Genomic DNA, 20822 nt, shown 5'->3' with positions numbered 1-20822 from the left:
TGATGACTCCCACCATCTCTGCCCATTAGCCATGCTGGCTGGCTCCGGGGGTGGGGGGTGGGCAGGTGGAGTTGCTGCCCAACCATTTCTGGAGGACCACAGGTCTCCCACCCCTGTAGCAAAGAACCCTGTGAGGTTAAGCATTCCCCAGTTCTGGCTAGACTCATTGTTGCGAGAGGCTCGGGATGCTGTTGCTGTTAATTTTATTATATATTTATTTATGTCCCGCCCTTTTCCCTGACAGGGACTCAAAGCAGCTTACAGATAAAGGAGCAGCTAAAAACAATGGATGGTGGATCATAAAAAAACAAAACATTGGAAGAATTAAAACTATATATAAATATAAATCACAACAAAAGCAGCACGACACCCGTCCTTACACTTATATAAATGACAAATACATTTTTTTAAAACCCCATTAATTACAATAAAAGCCGCACGGCACCAGCGCCCTCATTTAAAGCAGTCAGTTCCCCAAAGTCTGCTGCAACAAGAAGAAGGTCTTCACCTGTCAGCGGAAAGACAACCAGGCAGGAGTCCGTCTGGCTTCTCGTAGGAGGGAGTTCCAAAGTTGCCCTGGAGCAGCCACCCCCGAGAAGGCCCTCCCGGGTCCCGCGGACTGATCCCGGGGAGCTGTTCTCGCAAGGGAGCCACCTGCTCCCTGTAACCCGCGCCGCTCAGCGCTGAGGCGGAACTAAAGCTCAGCAGTCCTGTTTCCCGGAACGGCCGCTTAAGGCAGCGGACGCCTGCCCCGTGGGGGGCCGCAGGAAGGGGCGGACGCAGATTCGCCGCCGAGCTTCGGACGCGAGGATGGAGACGGTGACCGAGGGAGCGTGGGACTCCCTGCCCGTCAAGCTGAGCCCTGGCGTCGGGCGGGCCTTGCGGGAGCTGGGCTTCACACACATGACGCCGGTGCAGGTAGGGAGCGGGGACGGGGAAAGAGAGCTGGCTCTGATCTCCATCCCCTGGAAGGGGGTTGGATTAGATGACTCCCCAGTTCCCTTCTAGCTCTACACTTCTGTGATTCTTTCCCCAGCGTCGTTCTTCTTTGCTCTTTCCTTAAAAGAGATGATAGCCAGCATGCTTGTGAGCGCTGTATATATGCATATGTGTATTTATATATGTCGCAAGTGAGAAGGACCTCTTCCCAGTCATAATGTGCCTCACCTCTGATGGTGGAGCCATACAGCAAGGATTTTGGTGCAACCTTAGCCAGGTTGCATATGGGCAGGACTGCAGTGGTCTCCCATTCATTCGGGTGCTGATCAGGTCGACCCCACACAGCTTTACCAGTACTATGGCTCCCATACAAGGTAAAGCTTTCAGAGCAGCCACCATAGTGGTTAGACTGTTGGACTAGAATCTTGGTATCTGAAGAAGTGTGCATGCACACGAAAGCTCATACCAATGACAAACTTACTTGGTCTCTAAGGTGCTACGGGAAGGATTTTTTTTTCCCCCGACTACATCAGACCAACACGGCTACCTACCTGTAACTAGAATCTTGGAGACAGGGTTCAAATTCCCACTCAGTCATGAAGCCCACTGAGTGGTCTTGGTCCAGTCACTGTCTCTCAGCCTAACCTACCTGTCAGAGTTGTTGTGAGGATAAAATTGAGCGGGGGAGAACTTTGAGCTCCTTGGAGGAAAAGTGGCATATTTATTCTTTAATTATTAATTATATTAACATCCTGCCCTTCCTCCCAAAGAACTCCAGGTCGGCAAAAACAAGTGATAAAACAAAGAAACATCTTAAAAACTATTCCAGTACAGATGCAGACTGGGGCAGCGTAAAAGGCTTGTGGAAAGAGGAAGTTCTTCATTAGGCACCAAAAAGGCAGCAGAGAAAGTGCCAATGTAATAAATTTATGTAATAAATAAAATAAAAGACTAAGGTTTCAGCAGCAGCAGCAGCAGTTTTAATAGAAAGATCATTTCTCCAATATTGCCTCTGCCTGCAGTTCTCTTTAAAACAGGGTTTGTGGGTTTGTGACTCTATAAGTTGTAGGACTGCAACTTCCATCATCCCTCCACATTGTCAAGTCTAGCTAAGGCTGATGGGAATTGGTGTCCAACAACATTGGCAGGTCATAGGTTCCCTATCCTGTCACTTAGCATTGCTCCATAATTTCTTTTTCTGGTTTTTGTTTTATATTTTAGTTATGTTGACTGTTTTCTGAAATTTATTATAGGTTTTTATGTGAATACCTTGATTTCTTGATGGGCATTGGAATGTGGATTGTTACATATTTTAATACTGTTGGAATGCTTGGAATAGTTAGCCATCTTGAGTTCCTTTTGAAAATTACACAGGGACTAAGTTTTTAAAATGAAATAATAATACTTTTTTTACACTTCTGCCTCTCTTCTAGTCTGCAACGATTCCTTTGTTTATGACAAATAAGGATGTGGCAGCTGAGGCGGTAAGTGGCCTGCTGCTCAGCTTCACTGTGACTTTTGGCCTTTTGCTGAAAGAACTATTTTTGATGTCTCTTGTTTTCATGTCTGCAGGTAACTGGGAGTGGCAAAACTTTAGCTTTTGTTATTCCAATCATAGAAATTCTTCTCCGACGGGAAGAAAAGCTCAAGAAAATGCAGGTACAATGCACTGTTCTTTTCTGCCCTGCTTTTAAAAAATAGGAAGATTGGGAGAATAGTTTTGAGCAATTGGTTCCCAGGAGCCAAAGGTCTTTTATGCTGGTGCCTAAGAACATTGACATATCATTTCTGTTTTCTGCAGATGGCTAGTGAAAAAGACTTGTCACTTACATAGCTTATTTCCAGCGTTCTAAGAGCTTGCTTGCTTATTTATTTATTTAATTTATATACCCGCCGGTCTCAAGGCGGTTCACAGATGTAGGTGGTTTATCTACAGCTGACCTAAGAGTGGTTTTCTTACCTCATGCATTCCTCTGTAAACCATAATTTGCACTCTTAGGGCAGAGAAAGACTGAAATAACGAGACTGAAAGTGCTGTGATCTCTGAGGTTTCTCTTCAGTGAACATGTGACTGTAGCATAGCAGCAGTTCAAAAACTGCAATGTTAGAGCCACTTGACTGGCTCTTCCATCACTGCCATTTCTTCTTGGGAATCAAGGTGTGTTGAAGCCATTTGTCTGAGCTGAAAGGAGGCTGTGGAGTGCTTTAATTTCTGGCAGGAGCAGGCAAGCAAGTCACCTTGTGCAATTCCTCGAGGGAGGAGTCATAGCTCAGTGGTAGGGCACCTGCTTTGTATGCAAAAGGATCCGGGTTCAGATCCTCAAACCCTGGAGAGCCACTGCCAGTCAGTGTAGTCAGTATAGATCAAGAATAGCCAATCTGCTGGCCTCTAGATGTTGTTACACTTTAATTCCCATTAGCCCCAGCCAGCATGGCCAGTAGTCAGAGATATGATGGTAGTTGTGGTCTCCCATGAGATTGGCTACCTGTGGTGTGGACCATACTGAGTTGGAAGTAAAAAGGAGACTGGGAGGAGATATGATAGCCACCTTCAGATATCTAATGGGTTGTTGCATGGAAGATGGAGCAAGCTTGTTTTCTAACACCACCTCCTTGTCTAAAAGGTGCTCCACAGCTGCAAACTTCTCCTGTCTCTGGCAGGTAGCCCCAGGCTGCTTTGTTCCCCAAAAGCAGAGAGGCAGCAGTAGTGGAGCATCCAGCCAAACAGCTGTGGTGTAGCAGCTTTTCATTCACCCCTATTTGACAGCCATACATAAGGAGCTCAAAGTGTGTCGAGCCCCTTGTCATCTGCATTTCTCTTGATCCTCAGCCACTCTGCCGTCACCGTCTCATAAATTCAGTTGAAATCCGTAGGAAGTGCTACCAGTTGCATTTGTTCAGGATGGAGGAGCGAATTGCATTGAAGAAAATAGTTGGCCTGTATATTTCCCTCCCATTTTCCTTCTGATGTTTCAGGTTGGTGCTGTTGTCATCACGCCCACACGAGAGCTTGCCATGCAAATAGACGAAGTGATATCCCATTTCACAAAGTATTTCCCACAGTTTAGGTAATAATGTAAATGATTCTTACTTAAGTGGTTCTGATTGCTAAGAAGCTGGGCCCGTTGGCTCACTCTGGTGGCTTTTTTTGAATAGCATGTGTGTGCTTTGTTTCAGCCAGTGTCTTCTAATCGGCGGAAAGAATCCCATGGAAGATGTGGAAAGATTCAAGGAACGAGGGTGAGTTGCTGACTGGCCAGTGCTGCTGAAATGTTACTACTTGAGCATCAGATTTTCTGAACTCCTTGGAGTTTGAAATTACTATGTGTCCTGCATTTTCTGGGTAGAATCCTGGGTCAGTAGCATTTCCATGGATCTGCATTTGTGATTATTCAACCAGTTTGTCCCAGTGTAGATATAGAAGAAAAGCAATGATACCATGTTATCATTGGACCATCTTGGCTGTGTGTCTTGGGAGACTTGGTCCCTGCCTTGCTGGCCTTTTCCCACCTGACCAGGAAGGATGGGGCCCTGATTGACTCCAGCTGCAAAAGCTGAGGCTGCTGAACAGGCTCTTCTGGTTTTTTTTGGGGGGTGGTGGTTAATGATACTATTTTTTGGTATCTTTATTTTTAGATATTATTGAGATTTATTATAGCAACTTCCCAGCCCCTATCTGTCCTTTGGGTGTGGACAGTGCTGTGCCATTTGATCCTTGTGGGTCCTAGTGCCAGCACTGTCTCTCTTTGACCTTTGCCAGTTCCACACACTATCTCTGATAGCTCAGCCAGTAGAGCATGAGGCTCTTAACATCACGATTGTGGGTTTGAGCCCCATGTTGGGCAAAAAGATTTCTGCTTTCCCCTTCAACTCTACAATTCTAAGATTCTAAGCACATGGTTGACTAGCCTAATTTCAGTGGAATTTCTCAAAAGCAGTTTTTGACATGCTTTCGTATTTCATTCTCTCCTGTTAATGCTGTAGCCCCAACAGGAGCTTAGAAGTCATAAGATTTGAAAAAGTCACTTTGGTTCTCATTATTTCCATTTTAGGCTTCTCAAGCATTCAGCAAGAGCCGGGTGGCAGTGGAGTAAAAGGTTTTGGTGCGAGGGGGAAGAAGAGGTGGCAGCTGTGTTTATGATATATGCTAGTCCACAGATAGAGAACGTCGCCTTTTCCTTCACTAAATCTGTCTTGATTGTATTGATCACAGTTATGAACTTTCCCCCAAACCAACCATAAAAATGAGTTTTTTCCCCTATACCCAACAGTGGACACATCCTGGTAGCTACTCCAGGCCGTTTGGAGGACATGTTCAGGAGAAAATCGGATGGGCTGGATTTGGCCAGCTCTGTGAAATCTCTGGATGTTTTAGTCTTAGATGAAGCAGACCGGCTTCTGGATATGGGCTTTGAAGCAAGGTATTTGCTTTGGAAGTAAGGGGGACCTTCAACCAGCACCTTTGATTGTTACCTGCTTTTGAGCTGGATTATAAATTTCATAATACAGTGGTACCTTGGTTTACAACCCTAATCCGTTCCGTTTAAGCAGACTTAAACCAAGACGTGCTTTCCCATAGAAAGTGATGGAAAATGGATTAATCCTTTCCAGACTTTTAAAAGCAACCCCTAAAACAGCAATGTAACATGAATTTTACTGTCTAACGAGACCATTGATCCATAAAAGGAAGGCAATAATCAATGCACTGTACTGTCCTATAAAATAAATAAGACAGTACTGTAATGTAGATACAATTTATTGATTTTTTCTTACGTGCACTGACGTGCACTAATCAATGATGATAGTCATTGTTTGGAAGGGGGGCTTTTATCCATTTCTGCAGTCACACAATCAACCAGTAGCTGAACTGGGTTCCTCACAGTCACAAAAGCAAGTCACAAAAACGAAGTCACAAGCCACAGTCACAAAAGCAAAGTCACAAGTCAATCCCATAAAATGAAGAACAAGTCACAGTCAATATGCTGATGACACCCAGCTTTATCTGTTGATGGACGGCTGCCCTGACTCGGCCCCGGACACACTGACCAGGTGCTTGGAAGCTGTGGCTGGATGGCTGCGTGAGAGCCGATTGAATTTAAATCCTTCAAAGTCAGAGGTCCTCTGGCTGGGTCGGACGACATGGGGTTGGGGGGCCAACTCCCATCTCTTGCGGGGGCTCAATTAGTGCCAGCGCCTTCTGTCAAGAGCTTGTGTGTAACCTTTGACGCCTCCCTTCCATGGAGGCGCATGTTGCAGCCACAGCAAAGGTGGCATTTTTCCATCTCTGCCGTATCAAGCAGTTGGTCCCTTACCTTTCTTGCCCTGATCTGGCCACAGTGATCCATGTGATGGTCCCCTCCAGGCTTGTTAATTGTAATTTGCTCTATGGGGGGCTGCCCTTGAAGCTGACCCAGAAACTCCAGCAGGTGTAGAATGCCGTGGTGAGGCTCCTTACAAGGTCCTTGCCGTGGGACCACATTCATCCAGTGTTTTACCAGCTGCACTGGCTCCTGGTGGAGTACAGGATCAGGTTTAAGGTGCTGGTTTTGACCTTTGCAGCCCTAAGCGACCTAGGACCCTCGTACCTATGGGACCGTCTCTCCTGGTATGCCCCGCGGAGGACCTTGAGGTCCACAAATAACAACACTTTATTGCCACAAGGTGGTTAGATTGGTCTCAACTAGGGTCAGGGGCTTTTCAGTACTGGCCCCGACTTGGTGGAATGCTCTGTCACAAGAGACCAGGGTCCTGCGGGATTTGACATCTTTCCGCAGGGCCTGCAAGACGGAGCTGTTCCGCCTGGCCTTTGGTTTGGACTCAGTCTGACCTTATGTTTCCCTCCCCTTATGATTTTGATTTATGGGGTACTACTAAAATGAGGAGGGACCCAGGTGGCGCTGTGGTTAAACCACTGAGCCTAGGGCTTGCTGATCAGAAGGTTGGCGGTTCGAATCCCTGTGACGGGGTGAGCTCCCGTTGCTTGGTCTCAGCTCCTGCCAACCTAGCAGTTCGAAAGCACGTCAAAATGCAAGTAGATAAATAGGAACCACTACAGCGTGAAGGTAAATGGCGTTTCCGTGTGCTGCTCTGGTTTGCCAGAAGCGGCTTTGTCATGCTGGCCACATGACCTGGAAGCTATACGCCGGCTCCCTCGGCCAATAATGCGAGATGAGCGCGCAACCCCAGAGTCGGTCACGACTGGACCTAAGGGTCAGGGGTCCCTTTACCCTTACTAAAATGAGGGGACGCTGGTGGCGCTGTGGGTTAAACCACAGAGCCTAGGGCTTGCCGATCAGAAGGTCGGCGGTTTGAATCCCCATGACGGGGTGAGCTCCCGTTGCTCAGTCCCAGCTCCTGCCAACCTAGCAGTTCGAAAGCACGTCAAAGTGCAAGTAGATAAATAGGTACCGCTACAGCGGGAAGGTAAATGGCGTTTCCGTGCGCTGCTCTGGTTTGCCAGAAGCGTCTTTGTCATGCTGGCCACATGACCTGGAAGCTGTACACCGGCTCCCTTGGCCAATAACGCGAGATGAGCGCCGCAACCCCAGAGTCGGTCACGACTGGACCTAATGGTCAGGGGTCCCTTTACCTTTACCTTACTAAGATGAGGCTGCATTTTAAATTGTATTTTAACCCGTATTTTAATTAACTGTTTTTTCTTTTTCTTTTACGTTTTATTGTAATTTTATTGGTGTTAGCCATCCTGAGCCCGGTTCTGGCCAGGGAGGGCAGGGTATAAATAAAAAATTATTATTATTATTATTATTATTATTACATGTTAATCATATATCTAGCATTAGCTAGGTTTCCTTTAAAATGAGGACTGAATAAAGTTCTCCCCTTGTGTATCTTTGGCCTTGACCCAAAGAGCTCTTCTGACCTTTCTAACTGTGTTCGCTTGCAGTTTAAATACCATTCTGGACTTGTTGCCCAAGCAGAGACGAACGGGGCTCTTTTCGGCAACTCAAACTCAAGAAGTCGAGAACCTGGTGAGGGCTGGTCTCCGGAACCCTGTCCGCATCTCGGTGAAGGAGAAGGGAATGGCAGCGAGCAATACTCAGAAGACCCCCACCCGCCTCCAAAACTACTACATGGTGAGGATGGCTCTATAGTAACCCAGGAAGCTACCTTCAACCATGTCAGGTTCTTGGAGTCTCCCCCAACTCTCTCAAGCAGAGGTTTCTTTGGGAGGTGAGAAGAGGAGAGGAAGGAGAAAGTCCATTGTGCAAGTCCATTGTCCTTGCCCTACTAGGACAGCTTTGTTGGCTACAACCCTATAGTTCCTGCAGCCAATCAGAAGCCACGCCTTGGTTTTCGAACGTTTTCGGAAGTCGAATGGACTTCCGGAACGGATTTCGTTTGAGAACCAAGGTACAACTGTGATTGAGGTGGGTGGTTTTTTTTTTTTGTTAACAGTTGCAGTCTAAAGGGAAGCTTTCAGATTGATCTTGAAAAGGGTTTTTAAGCAGGGGGTTGATCAGCTCTGGTGTTTGTTAGGTTTTGTTGCTTCCCGCTGCCTTTTATTTATCCCTGCTTCTTTATGTTTCTGTTCTCCTCTTTTTAGATCTGCAAAGCAGAAGAAAAATTCAACCAGCTGGTCCACTTCCTTCGCCAACACAAAGCAGAAAAACACCTCGTCTTTTTCAGGTGATACTAAGGGCAGAGAGGTCATTGAACACAGGGCTGGGGCAATCTGTGGCCCTCCAGATGTTGCTGGACCCCTAAGCCCCATCATTCCATAATGGCTGGGGCTGATGGGAATTGGGGGTCCAGCAACGTCGGGGGGGGGGGGAGGACAAGTTCCCCATCCTTAGCTGTTCAGATATATCTGCATGTGGGAAAGAAATGCCCGTGATGGGATCAATGTCTCATTCAGCATTGAGAAGTGTAAAGTAGATTGAAACAAATATTTTTGGTTTTATTTTGTTTAAAAAATAGAACTATCTACCACCCTAAGCACTCTAATTTGTTGGCTCAGTAGTTAAAGGGATATCCTCATAAGTACCATATTGGCATGAATATAAGCGGCGCCTTTAAAATTCATTGGGGGGGGGAGAAAAAAAGACAATATGTACCCGGATATAAGCTGCTCCCTTAAAACTCCGCAGGCACTCACACCCGTTCTGCTTTACTGTATGTCTGTTTCAGCAGCGATATCATAAAAACCAGTTTTTGTAAGGTAAGCACACTTTCACTTTTCACAGTCAGAATTTGGGGGAAAAGTGAGGCTTATATTCAGGCCAATATGGTACCTTCTGGACTCCAGCTCCCATTATTCCAAACCATTGGCCATCTTGGTTGGTGCTGGTGAGGGTTGGGATGTCCAGCAACTTTGGAGGTTCACAATTCCTGTTGTAACAAGTCAAGGTTCCATATTTCCTCAGTGGCATGGGGCACTGCTGGGAAACTCTACCTGGAGCCTAGTGAGCAAGCCAGAGGGGAAGGCCCTGCTTGTAGACGTGGTAGGACAGATGTAGAGGGACTCATTAATTTAGATTTTTAACTGTATTCTGGTAGAGCAAGGCCTCAAGGAAGCTGCTCTTTTCCAGCTTCAGCTCCTTCATCTGCAATACACTGAGCTCTGGTCCAAGTAGTTTCACCACTCTTTGGATCTTGGCCTTTAAGCCGTCAAAAATGAAGAATCACAAAGCTGACCCCTTTTGTGGCATTTTGTTTATACTTCCAGTACCTGCGCGTGCGTGGAGTATTTTGGGAAGACTTTGGAATCCTTGATTAAGAATGTGACAATAATGTGCATCCATGGGAAAATGAAACACAAACGGAATAGGATCTTCACGGAGTTCCGGAAACTTCCAAGGTGAGATGCATTTTCACAAGGACTGGTTTAGCCAACTGCTAGAAATGTGTGTGTGTGTGTGCGTGCGTGCAACTCACTCTCTCTCTCACACACACACATACAGGTGAAACTCGAAAAATTAGAATATCGTCGAAAAGTGCATTTATTTCAGTAATGCTACTTTTTTTTAATTTTTACAAATGCTTTCTTTTGGAAATTCCACAGTAATAAAACAAATAGTTACAATAATACAAAAATAAACATCGCTATTAAATCTCATTAATTACATTCCTTTTATAATTGACCCGCCTAATGACAAATAATTACAATTACTGTACAGCAAATAAAGGCTTGACATATTTTGCTTTGCATGTCATGCATCTATCTCATATATTGGTTTCAACTTTTAAGTTGCATTACTGAAATAAATGCACTTTTCGACAATATTCTAATTTTCCGAGTTTCACCTGTATATGATTTAGGTGTAAGACTGTTGGAAAAACTGCTAAGACTTCAGGATTGTTTTCTTCAGGGTCATTTCCTCTATTTTTAATATTCAGGCTGCAACTGTCAATTCTTCCATAGCCAAAATAGTAGCATCCATGTACAACAGGGAGATATCAGCAGACTTGGCAGAACTCAAAGGTTTGCAGAAGTCCCAAGCATCTTTAGAAAACAAACCCTAAAAGTGGCAGCAGGGCAGGCTCAAAAACACCCCAGTGAGGACTGAGCATGCTACAGAACGTTGATAGATTTTTTTTTTAGGTGGGAGGGGGAAATAGAGTGGCTGGATTCCTGATCAGCGCTACTCCACGCTGCACCTTTTTGTTGCAGGACCAACGTGTTCTGCATTTAAGAGCCAATTCAGTTGGGAGAATCACTAGGTTATTTCAGTTTTATTTCTGTCCCCTCCTAAAACTTTGCATTTTCCCATGATTTCTTAGTGGCATTCTGGTTTGCACCGATGTGATGGCCCGAGGCATAGACATTCCAGAGGTGAACTGGGTTTTGCAGTGTGACCCTCCAAGCAATGCAAGGTACCGGGTGTTTCTCCCCTTTCTTCCCTTCTCTTTAAGAATGCAACCAATCTTTAATGGCCACTCTGGTTTATGGCTGCAAAAAGTGGAATGTAAAGGGTCTGCTGAGCTCTACAGTGATAGCATACAAATGTGGGCACCTGTGCTGGACTCCAAGGAGGTGTTCCTTTTCCTCGTGTTGAACCACTTTCCCCCTCTGTTCCAGTGCCTTCGTTCATCGCTGTGGCCGCACTGCACGCATCGGGCACTTGGGCAGCGCACTTGTCTTCTTGCTTCCCATGGAAGAGGCCTACATCAGTTTTCTAGCCATTAACCAAAAGGTGCGTGGGCTTCTCTGTTTTCAAAAATGGAAAGGGAGAACGCTTCCAGCTTCCATTGAGAATGCAGTTCCTGAATAATCTGTGATGGGGAAGGAATATTGACTGTTCTGCAAAGTCCTCTGCATCTTTTAGGGACCAGGAGACCTAAAAGATGGTCTCGCTCCTTGTGTATGTAACCACGCACTGTGCTCCGCAGGTGAGGGCCTCCTGCAGTTCTGTCTTACTAGATCTGTTCTGTACAATGTAGGAACAAAGCCTTTAGTGTAGAGTCACCTGCTCTTCAGAATGTATCAGAGACAGGTGCCTTCTATTTCCCCTCGGTGCCTATTGAAGGACTTCCTTTTCCAACGAGTCTTTTATGTGGATATTTGCATCCTAGTCTGCCTCTCTATTGGATTTGAAATTTTTTGCTTACTGCTTTGGGATGTTCTATGGGAGAAAATTAATAAATGAAATTAGTAAATAAGTAAATATTGACAGCTGTGACTTTTCCTGCTTATGCAGCACTCCTAGTGGGGGAATCTGCACCTTCTACACAAATCTTTGGTGAGATTTTTTTTTTTTTTTGCAAAAATGATGTGCAAAAAAAAAGGTCTTCTGACTTGCGAAATTCTTCACATGGTATGTCCTATTTAAAAGTAGCCGAATTAAGGGGTGCACTTCCAGTGTCTTGTTTCAAATCATTTGAAACTGGGCTCCTCTTGACAGTGTCCCATGCAGGAAATGAAATTGCAGAGCAACGTGGCAGATGTCCTGCCGAAGCTGAAGTCTCTCAGTCTGGCTGACAGAGCCTTCTATGAGAAGGGGATGAAGGCCTTTGTATCTTACGTGCAGGCTTATGCCAAACACGAGTGCAACCTGATCTTCAGGATAAAAGGTAATTTGCACTAGGGGTGTGTGTGTGTGTGTGTGTGTGTGTGTGTGTGTGTGTGTGTGTGTGTGTGTGTGTGTGTGTATTTCTACTGGCAGTTTTGATTGCTGTATGGCAACCTGGTACCTTCCAGATGTTTTGTGCTACAACTTCCCATCATCAGCCCAAGCATCAGCATCAGGGAGTTCTAGTCCAAAACATCTGGATGGCCTCTGCTGGCATATGCTTTTTACTGAGTCAGACCGTTGGTCCATTTAGTTCAGTGTAGGCAGTGTTTCCTGGCAAGTGGCTTTCTTAAAGTTTCAGACAGGGGACATTCCCAGCCTTTACCTGGAGAATTTATAATTTATTTATTAAATTTCTGTCTTGCCCTTCCTCCTGGGTTGAAGCCAGAACCTTCTGTATTAAAAGCAAATGCTCTACCCCTAAGCTGTGCTGCCCCTTCTTGACCTCTGTCTCTGGCTAGAGAAGTAGCTTCTCACATGCTTTGCCTTCTCCTTTCCTTCTCTGGCACGGCCACAAGGAAGAAGTCTAAAGCCTAAACTTTTGGCTTTGATTAACCACAGCATTTCATTTCATGCAAACCTACCGTAGCAAACTGGTTGGTTTTAATTATGGTTTTAATTATGGTTTGTAGAAACAAGCCAACTTCAAATCATGTGTTCTGAAGTCAGCTTGTTTATCAGCCGCTTGGGTGCCTGGGGTGGGGGGTGGGATGCCGCGCCGGGGCAGGGGGCACTGTGCGGAGCCTCACCACCACCTCCCCATCAGCTGTTGAGCTGTTGGGTGACTGAGGGAGAGGCGGCAGGCAGAAGCAAGCCCCACGCTGCCATTTGGGGCAGCATGGAGCCTGTAGGCATCCGAGCCACCGTGTCACTCCCAGGAGAGACACGTGGCTCGGGCACACTGGCGGCCCCACAGTAAGTTAAGATGAAACTGCAAGGTATAGTTCTGATGTTAACGCTAATCTGGAGTTTATCAGAAATGGAAGTTTCTGATCTCCTCACAGCCATATCTGAGGAGGAGAGGAAGGGGGCATAACATGAGCCCAGGGCTTGCTGATAGCCTTCCCAACCACAGTGAACCCTGGTTTATCCCATGGGTGCCAATAGCCGACCTATGGCACCTCCTATGGATTATACCTTCAAAAATTCACAATCCACAAGACTCTTTTCCTGATCATTTTCTTGTTTGCAGTGTCTGAGCCTCTGCTAAATTGAGCACTCTCTCTTCCATTCTCCACAGTGGGTGGGTCAAGAAGATACTCTGTGAGCAAGCATGGAGGTGGCTGATGCAGGTGCTTTCTCCATTGGGACATGGGGGGGGCATGCTTGAACCATTTTGCGAGTCTGCCTCTCTTTCTCCCCTTTTAGATGCAACAGCCATTTTGTGACTGGCGCCCATGGTACTTTCTCTAAATTCCAAATGTGGTCACCGGCCCCCAAAAGCTTGGTGGTCCCTGTTTTATTGTGACATCCCAGCTGGCCTGTGTTGTCTCTGCTTTGTCACATAGTTTCTGTATGTGGCTTGATCCACCCATATACTTTTCTCTCTCTCTTCAACAGACTTGGACTTTAGTAGCCTGGCCCGCGGTTTTGGTTTGCTGAAGATGCCACGGATGCCGGAGCTGAAAGGCAAGTGCTTTTCAGACTTCACGGCTGTTGATATTGACACGGACACGATTGCCTTCAAGGACAAGAACAGAGAAAAAGAGAGGCAAAAGCTGTTGGAGCAGCGAAGGAAGGAGTGGCAGGAGCGCGGTGGGCAGAGAAAATTCACCCGCAACAAATCCTGGTCCAAGCAGAAATCAAAGAAGGAGAAGAAGAAGAAAATGACAGCCAAAAGGAAAAGAGAGGAGGTGAGGGGAGTGTTCTACCATGTTTATTTTATTTTTGATTGCATCTAGGGCTAGTAGAGCAATTGAGAATAAAGAGTCATGCATTTCAGTGGGTCTACTTTGAGCAGAGTTTAATTGACTCAACTACAGTTCAACACCTCCACATCTTCCTAGCATGTTGCATCTTTTCTTGTGGGTTTTAATTGCAAGCTGCTTTTTTGAGAGCCAGTCTTGACTGAAAAGTGGGGTGGGGTAGATAAATAAATACAAGGAGCAGGAGCAGCAGCAGCAGAAGAGGGGTTAATGCAGTTGTTTGGGGGAAGCTGGAACTATGTGTCTGTCACAAGAACATAAGGAGAGCTTGCTGGATCAGCCCAGTGGCCCACCTAGTCCAGCATCCTCTTCTCACTGAGGCCAAGCAGATGCTTCTTTTGGGAAACCTTCAAGCAGGACCTGAGCACAAGAGCCCTCTCCCCTCTTGCGGCTTGTGGCAATTTGGTATTCCAGAAGCATTGCTGCCTCTCAACTGGAGGCAGAGCTAAGCCACCCTGGCTAGGATCCCTCTCCTCCTCCATGAATTTGTCTAATCCTATTTTAAAATCACCTAAGGGTTCCATATTTGACTATGTGGTGCACAAAGCACTTTCTTTTTATCCATCCAAAATCTTCCAACATTCAGCTTCACTGGGTGCCCATGAGTTCTACTGTTATGAGCGAGGGGAATTCCACCCCTCTCTACCCGCTTTCTCAGTGCCATGCATAGTTTTATAAACTTCTGTCGTGTTGCCCCTTACTCGCCTTTTCTCCAAACTAAAAAGTCCCAAACGCTGCAGCCTTTCCTAATAGGGGAGTCGCTCCACCCCCTCGTTCATTTGGTGGCCCTTTTCTGAACTTTCCCCCAAATCTACAATACCCTTTTTGAGGTGAAGCGACCAGGACAGTACACAGCCCTCCGAATGCAGTTGCACTATAGGTTTTGTATGATGTCATTATGATGCCGGCAGTTGCTGCCCAAGTATTTCTGTGCCCTGCAAAGATCTGGTCTTCTCCCCTTTTGCTTGCAGGGTTCTGATGTGGAGGACGAGGATATGGAGGAGCTCCTGCAGGACACCCGGCTCTTGAAAAGGCTCAAGAAGGGCAAAATCAGTGAGGAGGAGTTTGAGAAGAAGCTGCTGCACGGCGTGAAGGAGGCCCAGGCAGGAGCTGTGGGAGGCTCAGACTGAAGGGTGAAATGTCCAGCTGAACTCTCCTTTTTGATACAAATAAAACTTTATGTGCACATACCGAGTGCCATTTCACACTTGATATTGTTGCTGTTGGGGCCTTATGATACAGCAGCCTTGTTCAGCCTGGAGCTCTGCAGATGATTTGGGCTTCAGCTCTCATGAACCCCAGCCAGCACAGCTTTGTGGTGTAGTGGTTAAGAGCGGTAGACTCCTAATCTGGGGTTAAGAGCGGTAGACTCCTAATCTGGGGAACCAGGTTCGCGTCTCTGCTCCTCCACATGCAGCTGCTGGGTGACCTTGGGCTAGTCACACTTCTCTGAAGTCTCTCAGCCCCTCACCTCACAGGGTGTCTGTTGTGGGGAAGGAAGGGAAAGGAGATTGTTAGCCGCTTTGAGACTCCTTCGGGTAGTGATAAAGCGGGATATCAAATCCAAACTCTTTTTCTTCTTCTTTCAATCAGGACAACTTGAACCCAGACTATTGATGACCTGCTACAGGAGATTCTTTTAACAGGAAGTGCCAAGGATTGAGCTTGGCAAAGTGTTTGCTGTTAAGATTTTAAGCATCATGTTGCAAAGGTTCCCAGATTTTTCCTCCCACCCATGTCTTGCTATAAGTTGCATTCTACAAAGCCAGCCTGGTGCAGTGGCACATTCTTGCTGGGTAACCTTGTCCCAGTTGCTGTGTTTGTTTATTTATTTATATTTATCTATTGAATCTATATACTGTACCACCCTATACCTGGAGGTCTCAGCGCGGTGTTGCAGCCTAACCTACTTTGTTGGACTGTGATGAGGCTAACAAGGGGGAGATTATGCATCCAACTTGGAGCTCCTTGTGGGAAGAAGGGGGCAGGGAATCTACCTCCCACGCCTACCTGGCCTGAGGGATTAACTGTAAGTAGTCACTCCCTGGCTATCTGCTTTTTACATTTTGTGTCATTCCTTCTGAAAAGCGTAGCTTCTCTTATCTAAGAGAATTGAGGTTCCGAGGCTGGGGAAACCCAACCAGATGCGTGGGGTATAAATAATAAAATTATTATTACTACTATTCCTATTCCTGCTGGGAGAGTTCATCACAGCTGGGATAACCGCAGAGGCCCCCTTGGAATCGGGAGCCTGAACAAGAACGGAGACAGGCTACCTGAACTGTGCTCATACCACAGCCTCTGCGTCACAAACATGTTATGCTCTACCAAGGCAAAACACTCAGTGTCCTGGAGACATCTTAGATGTCAGGTCACTGGCACCAGCGGGACTGGATTGTCACCAGGCGATTGCACTGAACTGTGTTAATGCCACACGGAGCGACCACAGCACCGACTGCGACGTGGTCACTCCCTGGTGGCGAGCAAAGAGGACCTCTAGCCATACTAAGGTTCTGCACTTTGGCAGGAAGAACCAGCTGCACCAATATGAGATGAGGGACACCTGGTTTGCTGGTAGGGAAAAGGATCTAGGGATCTTAGTGGACCATAAGCTTAACATGTCAACCTGTGTGTGATGCAGCAGCAAAAAATGCTAGTGCTATTTTAGGCTGCAACAACAAAAGTGTGGATCAATGGAAGACAATAATACAAGGAAATTCAAAACAGTAACAATTTATTGTGCATTTATTCAAAATCCATTAAAAATATTTATTTTTATTCCATGCTATTCCAGTTCTCTTTCTTCTTTTCACCAATTGGTGAAATCCCGTCTCTGCCTTCAATCAGCTCGAGACCAAGACACGTGGAGTTACACAGGGAGTAGATCATATATCCTAAGGAACGGGAAAACCCAAAATTCCATGAGATCCTTTGAGGCAAAATAATGTGAACAGTTTTCAGATCTCTCTCTGTCCCTTGCCCTGCCCTGTCTTGCCAAAACAAAGGTAGCCACCCTGTGCCCAGACTCTCTCGGCCTCCCTGAGGTGGTCCAAAGGAAACAAGAGCAAGGCATAAGGCCCCAGTTTGGCTGCAGAAGGAGGTCTACAAAATGCCATCCAACCATCTTAGGGACTCCACTCTGCATCTGTGGAGGGTTTACTCTGGAGCCTTTTCTTCTCCTGAAGCCATCCCATGAGGCAGCAGAGGTTTAGAATCAGAGTTCTCCTCCATGGGCTCCCATCTGGGGGGATGAGCCCCATCACGCCCTCACTTCCCTCTACGGCTTCCTCTGGATCTCATCTGCTCCATCTGCGGGGCCTATTCTCTGACAAAGTCCCTCACTCACCGAGGGTTTGAGAGCCATTGGTTACCCTCCCCTGGCCTCTTCTCATCCTTGACTGCTCATCCTTGTCCCCCCACTCCTTGGCCTCTGTCCCCACAAGGCAGCTTCCCCCTACCTGATCTGGTCCCACAGCCACTGCATCCCTTCTGCCCCCATGAAAATATGGATAAGGAGGTCTTGTTGCCATCATTCTGTCACCTGCAAGAGAAAAAAGGTAAGCAGGATGCCAGGAGTTCCTGCTTCTATCACAGATGAAACAGGGCATCTCTAACTACAGGTGGGCTTTTGAGCAAGTCTTACCTGCTGAGTTCATTTGGATGTTAGCCTCTCTCTGGTGTCCGCACTGCCTATAAATCTTCAATGACAATGTCATCTGGATGGAAGAGAACAAGAATGAAAATGAGATTTTCCCATGGGCCTTCCCCCCCCTTCAGTCAAAGGTGGGAAAGGCCTGCCAGGCAGGGAGCAGGTCCTGCAGGAGTCCCAGCAAGAAGACCTCAGAGGTGGGTCTTGGGCAAATAAAGGGACAAGGTAGTTCGCTGTCTCCAAGGTGTGGGGCTCACCTTCTTCCGGCTTCTGTCGGAAGCAGGCCAGGTCCGGCCGAACTACCGTCATCTGCAGAGGAAAGAAAAATCAGGATCAGTTGGGAGCAAGAGAGTACAGAAGCAGCGCCAAGCCAGGAAGGACGGGTCTCCCTCTGTCTTGGGCCCAATCCCTTGTTCCAGAGGACCTCCCTGGGCCCTGCAGCCTCCTGGGCAGAGGTGGAAGGGCAGCCACAGGAAAGGGGGCAGGAAAAGCCTCTGGCCTCACCCTGGCCCCCAGGGACACACACCGCATCATCTGCGTTAAAGCTCACTCACAAATGTGCTCTTGGAGGGATGGAAGCAAACACAGAAAGGAATAGAAGAAGGCGAGCTACTTACTCGGAGGCGGGGAAATTTCCGGGCAACGGCCAGCAGCAATGAAATGCTGCTGGCCGCTAGTTTTTGAGCCTCCCCACTTTCCCCCAGGGCGTATCCTCGCAAGTCCTGCAGGAGGAAAGAGCGTCTCAGAGTCAGGGGCCAGTCTGGGCCAAAGCGGCCCTCACTGCCCCCACCACAGAGTCCCTGGCACTTCTGGACCATGAGGGTTTGCCAGCTTTGGTCTTGGACCAAATTGAGGGCCAAACAGGCTCTGTGCCCCAGAAATGGGTAAGGGATGGGGGGGGGACAACCCTAAAACCACCCCTGATGCCATCGGGACACTTACGCTTAAAAGTTGCAGGAGGGTGCCTGGATTGGGGGCTTCCATTAGGAGACTTCCTAGGAGGAGACGGAAGTGGCGCTTCAGCTCCTGCGGGAAAAGAGAGAAGAGAGTTTGAATGTTGGTGAAATATGATGAAGAAGAAAGAGCCATGCAAAGGGAATTTGAGACAAAGGACATACCTCTCTTTCCTCCTCCTTTTCTGGGCCCTGAATAACTGCCTCCATGGTCCTATGGAGGATCGCACTGATCATGTCACAGTTGAATTTGGGCCTCATGGTACTGCAGAGATGAAAGCGAGAGGGTTAGACGCTTCCTCCTCCGAGTCTCCCCTGGAGTTCTGCCCCCCACCCACCCTCCATCCCAAAGACACCACTCACCTGAGCTGGAGGAGGGCCTCCAAGGCAAGGGCCAGGGTCAGGGGGCGATCCCTGAAGTGCTCCAAGAGCCCCAAGATGTCCTGGAAGAGAACAGAGGAGGAAAATCAGCTCTTTCTGGGGCCTGCAGAGGACAACTCCGACCCCCAACACCAGGCTTGGCTTTCCAGGGGACACTAAGGCGGCAGGGTCCTCCTCTCCGCAGATGAACAACCCCTTCCCTAAAGACCCTCCTTCCCTCCATCTCCCCGTGGGGGGTCGCTCACACCACCCCTCACTCACCAAAATGGCTTTGGCTGTCTCCTGCTTGGAGCACTTCAGGGTTCGCAGCCCCCTGAGCTCAGCTGCCTGGCAGCTCTGGATGACCCCGAGGATGTAGAATTGCTCATCCTCGAGCAGCTGAAATGCAAAAGTCAGGCTGTCAGTTCCTTGTGAGGGGAGGGCTTCTCTGCATCTGAGAGTGCAGAGTGGGGGGCAGGTCTGAGGGATCCAGTCCCTGTTCTTGTTTTCTGCAATACTCACCCCTGGGGAAGGGATGTGGAACCGCAGAACTGCAAAAAGAAGGACATGCGAACAGGTGAGTCTGTCCCTGAGCCCCTGGCAAGGCTATTCCAAGAGATTTCTCCTGGATTCCAAGTCCTACTGCAGAGGTGGGACATCCCCAGGCCTTGGGGGCCAATCCTGTCCTACTTTCCCCAGAATGTGGCTCCCCAGGGAAGGTGCCCCTCCCGCTGGCAATTGCCCCCCAGCCATGCCCCCCAGCCCAGCCCCCTGCTTCATTCATTGGACTCCACAAAATGGGTTGGCCTCTGGGGGGAGGGGGTTCCAGCCACTGGCCCAATGGACCTTGGGTCGGATTCAGCCACCTGGCTCTTTCCATCTTTTGACTAGCTTTCCCCCCATGCCGATTGCTGCCCTCCTCTGTCCAAAAAAGGAGGGCCAGTTGCTCACCTGGTGCCACGGGCTGCTCTGGGCCTTGCTGGGGGGCCACCCTGCGGCAGCGCCGAAACAGGCGCCTTAAGCACCTGATCCTAGAAGAGATGAGCAGAGAGAGAGACTCAGACGCCGGCAGCCCCAATTCTTGGGGGGTGTTTGTGTGTGAGGAGGGGTGTCTGGAGAAGACAGGGAACCACCACCAAATGGGCAGAACAGGCACCATACCCCCCTCCAACTGCAGCCCAAATCAACACCTTCACTTCTGCAAATGTCCCCACAAAACACATCATTCTGACACAGTCCTTTCCTTTTTCCATGCCAAAGGCTCCCGTAAATAAGGGTAGAGCATTTGCCCTAACGAAGGCTGAGCCTTTTACTCACAAGGCGCTCAACCAATCTGCTCAGCCTATCCAAGTAACTGTCCAATAGCAACCAAGGAGCGCCGCTAAACAGCGCCCCCAGCACAAAGCACACAGGCACTGCAACTGCCAACCAGCCGTGGCCTCTGCTCTACAAATAGGAATTCCCACTGGGAAAAGGGAAAAGTCAGAACCAGCCATGAAAACCGTTCTTGGTCCATTGAAACTAGTCTTTGGCGTTTCAGTCTAGGCTCTTGTACTACCAATCCTGCTGTAGGCTTGTGAAACATGAACCACTTATAAACGCCATCTCCAACGCCTTGAAAGATTCCATCAATGGTGTCTCCGAAAAATGTGACACATCTCTTGGGAAGGCAGGCAAACTAATACCAGTTTCCTGGAAGAAGCAAAGATCCCCAGTATTGAAGCAATGTTTCTTCAACACCAACTTCGTTGGACTGGTCATGTGGTTCAGATGCCTGATTATTATCTTCCCAAGCAACTACTCTATTCCAAACTTAAAAATGGAAAGCGTAATACTGGTGGCCAACAAAAGAGGTTCAAAGACACTCTCAAGGCCAATCTAAAAAAATGTTGTATAAACACCAATGGCTGGGAAACACTGGCCTGCGAGCGCTCCAGTAGGAGAACAGCTTTTACCAAAGGTGTTA

At 47.7% G+C, this 20822-nt stretch overlaps 2 protein-coding genes across 4 annotated transcripts; one reads left to right on the top strand and one right to left on the bottom strand.

Annotated features, from left to right (window-relative positions):
- The first annotated feature begins 46 nt into the window (after positions 1 to 46).
- DDX55 (DEAD-box helicase 55) lies at positions 47 to 16672 on the top strand. 2 transcript variants are annotated; one of them, XM_035099093.3, is made up of 15 exons: positions 47 to 918; positions 2373 to 2423; positions 2512 to 2598; positions 3916 to 4007; positions 4117 to 4179; positions 5211 to 5360; positions 7844 to 8033; positions 8504 to 8586; positions 9626 to 9757; positions 10681 to 10773; positions 10979 to 11093; positions 11802 to 11970; positions 13530 to 13822; positions 14866 to 15027; positions 15488 to 16672. In XM_035099093.3, exons 1-14 carry the CDS (start codon positions 811 to 813, stop codon positions 15022 to 15024), a joined length of 1785 nt encoding a protein of 594 aa, XP_034954984.1. In that variant the 5' UTR covers positions 47 to 810; the 3' UTR covers positions 15025 to 15027; positions 15488 to 16672. The 2 variants fall into 2 exon arrangements, with proteins under 2 accessions (XP_034954984.1, XP_060125352.1); XM_060269369.2 differs by lacking the exon at positions 15488 to 16672 and having other exon boundaries at positions 14866 to 15104.
- Positions 16612 to 20145, bottom strand: LOC132591297 (uncharacterized). 2 transcript variants are annotated; one of them, XM_088659263.1, is made up of 11 exons: positions 19808 to 20145; positions 19379 to 19407; positions 19139 to 19255; positions 18860 to 18939; positions 18662 to 18761; positions 18486 to 18569; positions 18161 to 18265; positions 17801 to 17852; positions 17538 to 17610; positions 17353 to 17435; positions 16612 to 16788 (listed from the first exon to the last, which is right to left on the bottom strand). In XM_088659263.1, exons 1-9 carry the CDS (start codon positions 20013 to 20015, stop codon positions 17585 to 17587), a joined length of 801 nt encoding a protein of 266 aa, XP_088515389.1. In that variant the 5' UTR covers positions 20016 to 20145; the 3' UTR covers positions 16612 to 16788; positions 17353 to 17435; positions 17538 to 17584. The 2 variants fall into 2 exon arrangements, with proteins under 2 accessions (XP_088515389.1, XP_088515388.1); XM_088659262.1 differs by having other exon boundaries at positions 19139 to 19407.
- Positions 20146 to 20822: the final 677 nt, after the last annotated feature.

The sequence above is a fragment of the Zootoca vivipara genome, chromosome 16 (genome assembly GCF_965207765.1).
Source record: "Zootoca vivipara chromosome 16, rZooViv2.hap1.1, whole genome shotgun sequence".
NCBI lineage: Eukaryota > Metazoa > Chordata > Lepidosauria > Squamata > Lacertidae > Zootoca > Zootoca vivipara.
Note: the sequence above shows the minus strand (reverse complement) of the source record. Positions and strands in the feature narration are given on the sequence as shown.

Coding starts and splice junctions, on each gene's coding strand:
- LOC132591297 (XM_088659262.1), bottom strand. CDS start 20,015: ATGGTGCCTGTTCTGCCCATTTGGTGGTGGTTCCCTGTCTTCTCCAGA. Junction 18,570..18,661: donor AAAAGGAGGAGGAAAGAGAG/GTATGTCCTTTG, acceptor CTTTTCCCGCAG/GAGCTGAAGCGCCACTTCCG. Junction 17,853..18,160: donor GGAAATTTCCCCGCCTCCGA/GTAAGTAGCTCG, acceptor TTTCCTCTGCAG/ATGACGGTAGTTCGGCCGGA.
- DDX55 (XM_035099093.3), top strand. CDS start 811: ATGGAGACGGTGACCGAGGGAGCGTGGGACTCCCTGCCCGTCAAGCTG. Junction 2,424..2,511: donor AGGATGTGGCAGCTGAGGCG/GTAAGTGGCCTG, acceptor TCATGTCTGCAG/GTAACTGGGAGTGGCAAAAC. Junction 2,599..3,915: donor AAAAGCTCAAGAAAATGCAG/GTACAATGCACT, acceptor CTGATGTTTCAG/GTTGGTGCTGTTGTCATCAC.